The 12,334-nt window shown below is 33.6% G+C and overlaps 1 protein-coding gene across 5 annotated transcripts in view; it reads right to left on the reverse strand.

The window, feature by feature from the left end:
• PPP3CB (protein phosphatase 3 catalytic subunit beta) overlaps nucleotides 1-12,334 on the reverse strand; it is a 50,587-nt gene that overhangs the window by 21,138 nt on the left and 17,115 nt on the right. For all 5 annotated transcript variants that reach the window (XM_069461084.1, XM_069461085.1, XM_069461083.1 and 2 more), the window contains exons 4-9: nucleotides 10,204-10,315; nucleotides 7,797-7,942; nucleotides 7,386-7,525; nucleotides 7,201-7,278; nucleotides 7,001-7,095; nucleotides 4,199-4,324 (exon numbers count right to left, since the gene is read on the reverse strand). In XM_069461084.1, coding sequence (XP_069317185.1) covers nucleotides 4,199-4,324; nucleotides 7,001-7,095; nucleotides 7,201-7,278; nucleotides 7,386-7,525; nucleotides 7,797-7,942; nucleotides 10,204-10,315 — 697 coding nt within the window. The remainder of the gene's footprint in view (nucleotides 1-4,198; nucleotides 4,325-7,000; nucleotides 7,096-7,200; nucleotides 7,279-7,385; nucleotides 7,526-7,796; nucleotides 7,943-10,203; nucleotides 10,316-12,334) is intronic.

Genomic DNA, 12,334 nt, shown 5'->3' on the forward strand with positions numbered 1-12,334 from the left:
CAGTTGCCTAGGGCTGGCGAGGAGAGGTTGGGGGAAAATGGAGAGTGACTACTAATGGGCACAGGGTTTCTTTGGTGAGGATGATGAAAATGTTCCAAAACTGACTATGGTAATGGCTACACAACTCTGTAGAATATACTAAAAACCAATGGGATTGTACGATTTAAATAGGTCACCTATGTGGTATGTGAATTGTATTTCAATAAAGCTGTTATGAAAAAATAAAAGTATGAAGGCACAAAACTTAAAGAGGAAACTGGCTGTGTTGTGTTACAACTGGAACATAGAGAATGTGAAAGAGAACTGCAGGAAATGAGGCTGAAGAGAAAGTAGGGAAGGTCCAAGGACCTTGTATGACAGCTTACGGTTTATCTTGAAAGCTAGATGGAACCATTTAATGGGATACTAAATAGTAGCTTTAAAGTATATACTACTTTTCACCCAGAAGCTTGACTTCTGAAAGAAAGGCAAGAAAGTCATAGCAAAGGAAAGAAAATCAACACCAAATGTACTCTCTAACAAATTGGAACTATGGGTACACAAGTGCACAGAGGGAAATAAAAGTCGTTGGAAATCAACGGGGGGAGGTGAGGAGGGGCAAAAACCCACCTAACAGATACAATGAACACTCTTTGGGTGATGGGCACATTTATAGCCTTGACTCAAACCATGTATCAAAAACACCTGTACCCCCTTAATATTTTGAAATTCAAAAATAGAAATAAAAGAGACATTTAATGTCTCAAAAAAAAAGAAAGAAAATCATAGCATAGTAGTAGTTAAAGATATGATATGGGAGAAATGTTACTTTTTATTTAAAGATCAGATTTGAATAATTTACTACTACCAGTTCCTCCTCTATTCCTAATGCTACCAGGGCTTCATTATGTCTCTACTTGACTTCTCGTGTAACTTCATAACAGGTCTCCCAACCTCTAGTCTTCCTTCCACTCCATTTTACCACAGTCATTTTGCTAAATGACTATCATGGTCATATTCTGTGTTTCAGTGGCTTGCCACCATTTATAAAAGTTCCAGCTTCTCTGTGTGGTGATCAAGAGCCTCATGAGCCCTGACCTAACTTTTCATTTTTTTCTACTACTGCCCTTCATACATTCTACTCGCTAATCAAATTGAACCCCTCAACATTTGTCAGAGACGTATGCTTTCTTGCTTTCAGACTCAGACTTGGGAAGCTCTCTTATCTAGAATTCTCTTGCTTATCATATCCACCAGCACAATTCTACCATTCTTCAAGCCACCATTCAAAAGCTACTTTAATGCCTCTGACAGAAATAACCTCCTCTCTCCTCTCCTATAAAACTAGGCTTGTCTTGGACCACTTACCATATTGCATCTTATTATCATTACTTATATATTTCAAGTCCCCTATTAATCTGCAAAGACCCACATCTTACTTGTATCTTTGTTTCTTTAGTACCTTAAATAAAACAGACTTTCAAAAAAAATCTAGTAAATGAATATATCTTATATGTATGACCTTCTATAGACGATCACACCATATTTGACCCTTTAGAACAGAGGTTCTTAAATTAGGGTCAGTAAACCTGAGGGAGTTTACCAATTCACTTTAGATCTATGAGCGTCCTGAAAATCTTCCACGCATGTACATGTATTTGTACATGAACTTTTCTGGTACAAAACTCCATAATTTTCATCAGATTCTCAAAAGTGTTCTATATTAAGAAATTAATGTTTTTATGTTTATGTGTAGTTACTTTAAAAAATGTGTTACTTTAAAAAAGTAACATTTAATTTAAAGTAACATTTAAATGTAGTTACTTTAAAACATTTCTTATAAGAAATATTTTCTAAAATACCTGTAGACATAAAAAAAATTACAGCTGAGATTTACTTCAAAATAATTGAGGTGTGGGGTGAGGAGTAGTGGATAAGGATATAAATGACACAAGATTGGCCATGATTTCATAATTGTTAGTAATTAGTACATACGAAATTCATTTTATTCACTCTACCTTCGTACATGTTGTAAATTGTCCAATGTAATTTTTTTTTGAGACAGGATCTCACCATGCTGTCCAGGCTAGAGTGCAGTGGCTATTCATATGTGTGATCAAAGCATTCTACAGCCTCGAATTCCTGGGACCAAGCAAGCTTCCTGCCTCAGCCTCTCAAGTAGCTGGGACTAGAGGCCAATGTAAGATTTCTTTAGATGAAACAAAAAAGGGGTCCTTAGCCCCCAAAAGATTACAAAAACACTGCTTTCATCTAACTTTGGGATTAAATCAGCCTTTCAGGAAGCCTTTGGCTTAGGTTAGCTGCTTCCCAGGGACTAGACCAGAGTAAAACTGGCTTTTTGGAAGTTGAACAAATGAAATGTCACTTACTGCTTTTCACATTAAAAGAAAGTTTTCATTAGAATGAAGTAGTTAGGCTACCTGAACAGCTATCATATATTAAAATAGTAAGATATGCAAAGAATTTGAGAAAATTTTCTTACCATGTTCAACAGAGGTTAGGATTCTATTCACATGTAATGTTAAAATCTGAACTTTACATTTTTAGAAAGATGTGAATAATTCAGAGAAGATCCACAGAAAAACAACAAAAATAGTAAAAAGCTTTGCATGCTTCCTTATCTTATAAGAGATAAGGTAAATTAGAGTGGCAAAAAAGAACCAAAGATCACTTAGTAGCAGACTTCAAATACAGAACACTGAGGAAAGCCTACTCTTCTCCATCTTCACTTATAAGAGAGCCACAGAAATCATATTAAATTTTCTTATCTCTCAAGAGGAGTTGGACTAAATGATTAAGTTCACTCATGAGCTCTAAAACTCTATAATGCCCTGGTTTTTCATAGGTGCACTAGTTAAGAAAAACCTATTATCTATTTCTTTCCTTGTTTAAACACTCACAATATAAACATTTAGATTCGATATAATGAAATATTTCCTTACATGGGGACTTTAGAGAACTAAATTAGAGAGATCTATGAAATGTCCATTTTTTCCTATCTTATCCTCCTGACTCCTTCACCCTCCCCATATTATATTAAAATAGTTGAGATGCAGTCTAGCCTGGAGGCAGGAGAGCAAGATGAATTCTTAAATTCACTTTAGCCTGATGATGCTATGACTGAACTATTTCTCATATACCAAAGATAGAAGGTTGTAAGTGTAATGCATCCCTTGCACCTAAGCCCTTAACTGGCCCCCTTCTCAAATGCTAAAGGGTAATTCTAGCTTCATATTAACTTAATGTTGAACCTACTGAGTAAAAGAAGACCAAAGGCAATCTGCAGAAAACCTATTTAACACACAAAAAGTTTAAGTATTAATTCTGAATCTTAGAACCACAAATTGCCTTGGCAGAAGGTACATATTTCATACAGAAAGGAACATTTTGTAACATGGAAGAGGTGAGAAAAAATTAGAGAGGGATATAGAACAAATGTTTTACAATCATGTCTATACTGTCATGATACCATTTTCCACATATGAAAACTGAGGCATTGCCCTGTGAAAACACTAACACTAAAATGGAAAAGAAGAATGTCATAAGTAATGAAATCCTAAGAATTTTACATAACTAGAAACAAAAGTTAGAAACAAAATTTCTTAAATTGCATTTATTTTCTCTTAAAAAGTCTTTTAAGTATGTACTAAGAGGTGTTCCTCTGAATTATCAGAAAAGCATCACTACTAAAATTTTATACATTTTTTCACATAGAAGAAGAAATATTAGGTTAGAATCTAAATTTCTCTTTATCATTTCTCTCTGAGTACAGAACTGCTATAAAGTGACTAATATTGCCTACATGAAGGCTTTTAAGTTCCTTCATGAATTTCTGAGGCATGCCCAAAAATGGTGTTCAAATATGCAGAAAGGTCCATTCCAAAAAAAAGCTATCCCTCCATTCCTTCATAAAAGATTTAAGCTAAAGAAAAAAAGAAAGAAAATCCAACAGCTGAAGACAACATCAGGCTATTTATAAGTCTTCTCCCAGTCCCCCAGACACCCTCACATGGGGGCTGTAAACAGCTAACTAAAATATCTTTGAGGCTCTCCTACCCACACCCACTGACACAAGTAGAGCCGTAACCATAGTGAAACTAGACTTTAGTTTCCTTTAGCAAGATGTGCTTATGATAGTAAACTGGAGTAAATGTAACAGTAATAAACAATTCTTTATTTTTTTAAATAAAAATCATACCTTTTTCTCCAACAAACGGTAAAGACCATGTGAAGACATCCATAAAATTGGGCAACCAGTACGGATGTGGAGAACAGTTAAACTGTCGAATATTCATCACATTATTTTCATATTTTAATACAGCAGCTGCAAGATAATTTGTCAATGTAACAAGTTGTCTTTAGCCTCAACAGTATAAAATACATAAAAGCAGAAAAATATCTTTTTAAGAGGGAAGGGCATTTGGGGTGACTAGAATCAAGGTTGGTAGAGGGGGAAAGGAACTAATTTTTAGTAGTAACATCTTCTGTTTTTAACACACTTTTATGTATAGCAATAGTCAGATCTTCACTTATTACTATTAATAAAATTACCAGATTCTTTCCAGAATGTCTGTTTTACTTTATAATCCAATGATGAACATGCACTTTTACTAAATCCAAAATTGTGAAAACTTAATTTTTAGAGGAAACACCAAATGGCAATGAGCAATTTTCTAGGTTTTTAAAGTTCATGTAAGTTGAGGAATTTAAGAGGGTCTTTAGCTGCAGACAACCTGAAAAGTACAGCTGAATGGTAATAAAGCAAACAAACAAAAAAATCCCACCAATTTGGAGCATTTTATTTATGAATCTATGACTGTATTCATTTCATTTAATATGGAAAATGAGATAAAACTATTATAAAGAAATATTTTGCTTCATTTAGGAAAAAAACACTAAAATACCAAAAGAGAAAATATTATAACCAAATAATGCAAAAGTAACCTACTGATCTCCATTTCAGATATAATATGCTGACATAATTAATATCTTACATTAACCTACATAGATTTCAGTCATTGGTTATATTACTTTATGGAACACTGGGTTAGAAGGACTAGATTCGAATCTAAAACTACAGCACGTACTAGCTGTGCAATGCTTGGTAAATTATTCAACTAATCTGTTTCTCGCTTATAAAATAGGACTAATATGTCCACCCTGCCTACCTCAGAAATTTATTTTAAGATCACAGAATGTATTTTACATGAAACTACATAAAAATACAAAATGCTGTGCACATATAATAATTATGTGGCTTTAAAAAAAAATTTTGATGAAAAGTACTGAAATGTAGATGTTAAATTCCAAGATTTGTGATTCTGGCTAATAGAGAATCAAAAGCAATCCTGCTACATGTTACCATTTACTAATGTAACAGGTGTATGTTTGTTTCCCTTATGAAATGCCCATGTGAAATAAAAGTAAATTAACCTCAGAAATTATGAGCTGATACCAAGTTTCCAGGCCTTATTTAAGGGGAAAAAAAGAAAGAGAGAAAATCTAGAAAATTGCCTTATGGATGGAATGAAACATTACAAACATACACATACTACGTAAACACTCAAATCATTAACACTATTTATATACAGACTCAAAACTATCAAGAGACATTTGATTTTGACAAGACAGAGTCAATGGTTTGAGTTTCTTTTCTAAGTAGTAAAAAAATCAATCCCTTAACCTCCTGAGTCAACCTGACAGGACAACCAGTAAGGCAGTATTTAACCTGGCACTGAACTCTAGCTCCTTTAATACTGATGAAGGAAGTCACAGTTGAAGAATTAGAGCGCTGGTAGTTTGTTAAATGTAACAGTCAATTCTGTTTTTTATAATGGAGTAAAAACTTAGATATGTTTCTTCTCAAAAATGAAGTCACATTTCATTAGATATCTACAGTATAAGTTCTTATGGCATATTATATACCAAAGTTACCCAGCATACTACTGTTCGATCTCAGGCAAATCTTTTATTTTTTTAACCATCATCTCCCATCATCTAAAAAACTTTTTCTGCTCCTCTTTTGAACTTACACCATGACCCTTATTTAGCAATGACCTCACCATCTCCCTAAATGTACTTTTAAAAGTCTTTAACCTTCTGTTCTTTCCTCCTGGCACATCCACTCCAGTCTGATCCTGAAGCTATGGCATAGCCAACTGAATTCCAGACATGTCAAGACAGAATAGAAGCTGGCCTCTTAATTTCCTCTTCTGAAGATGTGAACTACATAAACATACTCAGTCTCATCTTCAATGTCCTTGGCACACACTTAACTAGATTAAAACCTTTTGGCATCATCCATCAATAGTTATGTTTAAAATAAAATGAAATCCAATTACTATAGACAGATCAAATTTGCAAGGACAAAGGGGAAATGAAAACCACTGGAATAGAAGATAAAGAAAAAAGATATAATAAAAATGGAAAAAAGCAATAGAAAGAAAGAGAAGAATGTATCCCTCAAATGAGGCCAGAATGGCTTAATCAAAGAAAGCTCAAATACAAAAAAGTACTTCATGGGGCAGTGGTAAGACTGTGGAGGTAAAAGTAGGAAATAAGAAAGGGAAAGAGAACCTAGATCGGTAAACACAAAACAAGAAACATGATAAATTAAACAAGTAGACAGTGCAAATAAACAAAACTGTCAAAGCAGCAGCAGCTTTATACAAACAACAAAAATTCTCTTGATTTTAAGGAGAAAGATTTAAGAAAGGGGAGTTGGAGAAAATCATGTTTGATTTTGCTTGATGTACTTAACTCAGAGCACTTTTTACAAAACACCTTTTATAAGTGACAACTTGTGGAATGGTTTTATATGACTCAGTTTCACATTTTGGATTTTTATTTCTTGTTCTCTCCCCTCCCTTATATCTTATTGTTTTTTATAATGAGATTTGGATAGGTATAGTTTCATAAAACACTCCTTTTCTATTTTCAAAAAAATAAGTCAATTAAAATGCTAAGTTGTTTAACAATTTTTTTATCAACAACATCTTACCTTTATTATTGTAGACATCTAAGTAATTAGGTGCCGAAAAAATTGTTATTAATGAAGGGAACCCTGTAGTTTGACTTTTTCTGTACATTCTATAGCTGCAAAACAAATAGCTTAATATGCATCGTAAAGCATCAATCATGGATACTAAGTTTGATTTGTATTTAAGGTGTTAATTTGGGTCAGGGAAACAGAATTCTTACCCTGCATCTTGAGCTTCATGAGCTCTAATAATCGATAACAAATTATTGTTTTGCAAAAATTCACACACTGCTGGATAGCTGTGGGGGAAAAAGAGTAAATTAAGTAAAATGATGATTTTTTTTTGTATGTAGTACATGCTATGTTAGCAACTAAAATGTGATTAATCTTGGATATTTTTCCTTACTTATAAAAATAAGAACATCCTCGAACTGTATTGTGACTAAAATGTTCCTGTGATTTTTCATTTCCAAAATCTTCAGAAGGATCGGACCATAGCAAGTCACACATTGGCCCAAATGCAGGTGGCTCTTTGAATCTATCTAACTGTGAAGGAAAAGAAAAAAACAAAGAACAGAAATAATTCATCAAAAAATAAAGACAGAATGAACACAGGAAAGTGGTACCAACCAACTTTGAATACAGTCCATACTACATCGTTCAGAATGATTAGAAGCTATTTCCTTAAAATATCATCAGTATATTGATTTTTAGTATTACCTAATCTTGGCAGTAAAGAGAATTTTGAAGCATCTACTCTCTACTCAACAAAGTACTATAAATAGTAATCAACCTTGGAACTAAAATATATACTCACTCTCCTAATATCATCCAGCGTGTGTATTTCTGGTGAAAGTCCACCGTGAACACAGAGAAACTGTTGGTTTAAAAGTGCAGCAAGAGGCAGGCTATCAAAAGCTTCCATACAAGCTTCATAGACTCTTTCTGAATATTTAATTTTACCTAGAAAAAGAAAAAATTAAATAATTGAAAATTACTATCATTTTTAAATCATATACATACACTCATATATATGATTTTTATTTTTTATTCTCTCCCCTCCCTTATATCTTATAGCTTTTTATAATGAGATTTGGATAGTTTCAATCATAAAAGGAAAAAGTGACCAGGCATGGTGGCTCATGCCTATAATCCCAGCACTTTGGGAGGCCAAGGCGGGAGGATCACTTGAGGCCAGGAGCTTGAGACCAGCTTGGGAAACATGAGCAGGACCCTGTCTGTACAAAAAAAAAATTTTTTTTTAATTAGCTGGGTGTGGGGTGTGGTAGCACACGCCTGTTCTTCCAGCTACTCAGGAGGCTGAGGCAGAAGGACGGCTTGAGTCCAGGAGTTTGAGGTTGCAATGGGCTGTTATTGTGTCACTGCACTCCAGCCTGGGCGATAGTGAAAGACCCTGTCTCTAAAAAAAGAAAAGAACAGAAAAGAAAAGAAAAAGTATACATGTATGTACAAATAATGGACTATTAAAACCAAGGCAAGAAAACTATAGAGACAGAAAACAAGACAAGTGGCAGCTAGGAGCTGAGAGTGGGTAAAGGGGTAACTATAAAAAGGCAACAAGAAGAAATTTATGGCATGATGAAACTTTTCTGTATCACAACTGTGGTGGTGGACAACTCTATGCATTATCCAAAGTCATAGAACTAAATACCACAAGAGTAAATTTACTGTATATAAATTTTTTTTAAAAGGCAAGCATCTTCCCCTGTAAGAATCAACAAAAATAAGCAATGTTATCAGTCTTATGAAGACAAAATTTTTGTTCTCCTTAAATTTATTTTGGGTATGCAGCAGATAGTCATACAATATTACTAAAAATAAGTAAGTCAAATCTCTAAAAACAGCTCAGCCCTTCACCTTTATTGGCCAAATAAGGCAAAATTAGAACTATACTTGAGGCTAAAACAGGTTTAATACTTGCTTTATTTTATTATTACAGGCAAGGCCACTACATCATCACAACAAAATTCAAAGTCTACCTAATTTTTCTAAAAAATAAAATATCATACTCATATGTTGGAGGGACTGGGGAGTTCCTCTTTTCCACAGTGAATACATAAAATAGTCAATGAAGCAAGAAGCCAATACAGAAACACAAGAATGACAAAATTCTACCTAATCATATCATTTACTTTTAGGAAGGTATCGCATATTCCTTTGCTCCTTTATATCTTTAAATTCCTGGATATTTTGGTTTTGGTGGGACATGGGTGGGTGGTTTGTTAATTAAGCAAAAAAGAGCTTAGCTCTTATTTCCCATTTTAATATTGTGACATTCAAACATAAGAAAATCTATACAAATTCAGAAACCAGAGATTCTAAGTTGGTAATCTGCTGACAGACCTGTTTCCCAGCACTGTGATTTAATAAAAACTTTAATTTGATTGCTTTTAGGTCAAGCATGTACTTTCCAGGTCTCATCTTATTCATCTACATTACCTGCCTGATCCTTGAAGTTGTATGATTATGCTACCTCTGCCACTACCCATCACTGTATTTTCTCCTTTTACTATAAGTCTCTACTAATATGATCTTTTTTGGATTTTGTTGTGAGTCTCAATAATTTTGAAATTATTTCTATTTTTAGAACTTAACTCTAACTTAATACAGTCATGAATATTAACAATCACAAGGTCTGAGGTATAAAAGAAGGCCGAATACTGCTCTGTATCATTTATTAATAGTTGCTTATAGCTACTAGATTACCATAGCTATAATTACTTGAGAGAGAAAAGGGGCTAACAATATACATTAAGAATTTCAATTCATTAATAGCATGTTTGAAATGATCTGCAATGATGATGGGATAAATGATTTTGTTAAGAATCTTCACAGGAATGCCTCAAGATTGGGGGACAAAAATCTCCAATGCAGTAACCACACTTTTTTCTTTGTTTTTTTCTGTTTTTATTTTTCCTGTTAGAAAAAAAATAATTTTAAAATTAAAAATATATACAAAACTTCAAACTGTTCCTAAGTACATTTGTAAAAATTAAACTTAATAGCAAATAATGAAATGAAAACTTCAGAATTAAATATCATTAAACACCTGACAGTAACTGACAACCTTCATCAAGGCTGTATGTGTGGACACTAAATCTGCTCTTATATGTTGCACTATAAAGTCTTCATTAACTCTTACTATACACAACACTCCAAAAGAATATTGAGGAAGAGAAAACATATCTCCTGGCAGTACTCACATTCCTGCTTAAAGGTAAAATATTCAGTAAGGTGTCTGCATTCATGGTTGCCTCTCAGAAGAAATAATGTGCTTGGGTATAGAATCTTCAGAACCCATAAATATAAGACACACTGCAAAAGAAAATGTTTCCAGTGAATTTATCTTGCATTTTTGTTTAACTAAGCTGCTTGATCTTTGCTCCTTTTCCTCTAACTCTATTACCCTTACCATCTCTATTACTCTTTATTATCTCTTTGTCCCTTACTAAAATATAAGCTCAATGAAATAACAGAATTTGTCTATTCACTTCTAATGTGTCTATTCACGTCCTATTCACTTCTGATTCTCCATTCCTAGAAAAGTATCTGGCAAATAGAAAAGCAATAAATATTTGAGGGTTTTTTAGTTTTTATTTGAGCCAGGGTCTTGCTCTATCACCCAGGCTGGAGTACAGTGGCATCATCATAGCTCCCTGCAACCTCCAACTCCTGGGCTCAAGAGGACCTCCTGCCTCCGCCTCCCTAGTAGCTGGAACTACAGGTGCATGTCACCACACCTGGCTAATTTTTTTATTTTTTTGTAGAGACGGGGTCTCATTATTGCCCAGGCTGGTTTTGAATTCCTGGCCTCAAGCAATCCTACCGCCTCGGCCTCCCAAAGTGCTAGGATTACAGAAGTGAGCCACCGCGCCCAGCCCAATATTTGTTTAATGAATGAGTCAAATAATCTATTTAATTACTTTAGATTTATAGATTGTTCAATATAAAAACAATTAGCAGATTGGTCTTCTCAGATTTATTAGTAAATAATGTCAAAAATAATAGCAGCTAACATTTATTTAGTACTTACAATGTGTCAAGGACTATACAATTAATCCCCCTCATTTATTCCTCAAACAACACTATGAAGTATGTAATATTATCTCTATTTTACAAATGAGGAAACCGAAGCAAAGAGCTTAAATAACTTGCCCAAAATTATAAAATTCATAAGTGATGGAGACAGGATTCTGATTCTCTGATCTTAAGCATTATGCCATGTTGCCTGTTTGTTTTGTTGATTATGAATGTTGCCTTACATAAGGTAAGTGCTTACTATCTGAACTAATTCAAAGCAAATGCAAATTTTAAAATAAATATTAAAACAAACAACAGAGCAGATGCTTTTCTCTAAATAAATTTAAAATAAGAAAGAGACTCACATTTTACTTACTTGGTTAAAAAAAAGGAAGGATTATTTCATATGGAAATAAACATGGTATATATAGTCATATACAAAAAGAAAAAAAACAAACTTTATTTTTAACAAGTTAAGGTATATTGAAATGTGTAACAATTCACACCTCATTTCATTCAAAAGGAAAGAGGTAATAAAACCAGAGTAATAAATTCAACCTGTTCTTATCATTTTGATTCTTTGCTATTTTCCTTTTATAACAATAAAATGTATTGAATGAGTCTGCTATAAAACAATCTTATCGAGGACATACACACCAACATGCTTAGTTACCAAATAAGCTTCCTAAAATTGTTTATTTTATTGTTTTTGTGAAATGTTTCCAAACTTTTTGTTAGGAAGGACCATTTTCTGATTTTCTTGAAGCCTTGAAATAATTTGGGGAAAGCTGAAGGGGCTGATAACAAAACTATGAATGGGGGAAAAAACTCAGAATAATAAAATTCCTAAGGGAAGCAGGGTGGACAGAGTCCAGAACTCCCTTCCACACTAGGAATCCTGGCACACTTCAGAAAGAAAGGTATACTGAAAATACTGGAGAAAGGGATATAAACTATAGTAACCAGCATAGAAATTCACTATGTAAGTCTTCAAGGAGAAGTAGTTGAAAGTACCACTGCCTGGCTGTGCTGCTTACTAATAATATGACCTTGGGCAAGTTACTTAAACACTCTAAGCAAGCTTCAGGTTTCTCATCTATAAAATGGGTAAAATAACAGTACTTACCTCATAACATTGTTGTGAGGACTAATCAATATGTGTTAAGTGCTCAGAATATGCTTGGAATGTATTAAATGTGCAATATAAGTATCTATTAGTAGAGATTTGACCCAGCAATTCTACCTCTAGGAATCTGTCCTACAGAAATAATCAGGCAAGTATGCAAAAAATATATAAATAACATGAATCACTGA

Source organism: Eulemur rufifrons, chromosome 28 (assembly GCF_041146395.1).
Source record: "Eulemur rufifrons isolate Redbay chromosome 28, OSU_ERuf_1, whole genome shotgun sequence".
Taxonomy (NCBI): Eukaryota; Metazoa; Chordata; class Mammalia; order Primates; family Lemuridae; genus Eulemur; species Eulemur rufifrons.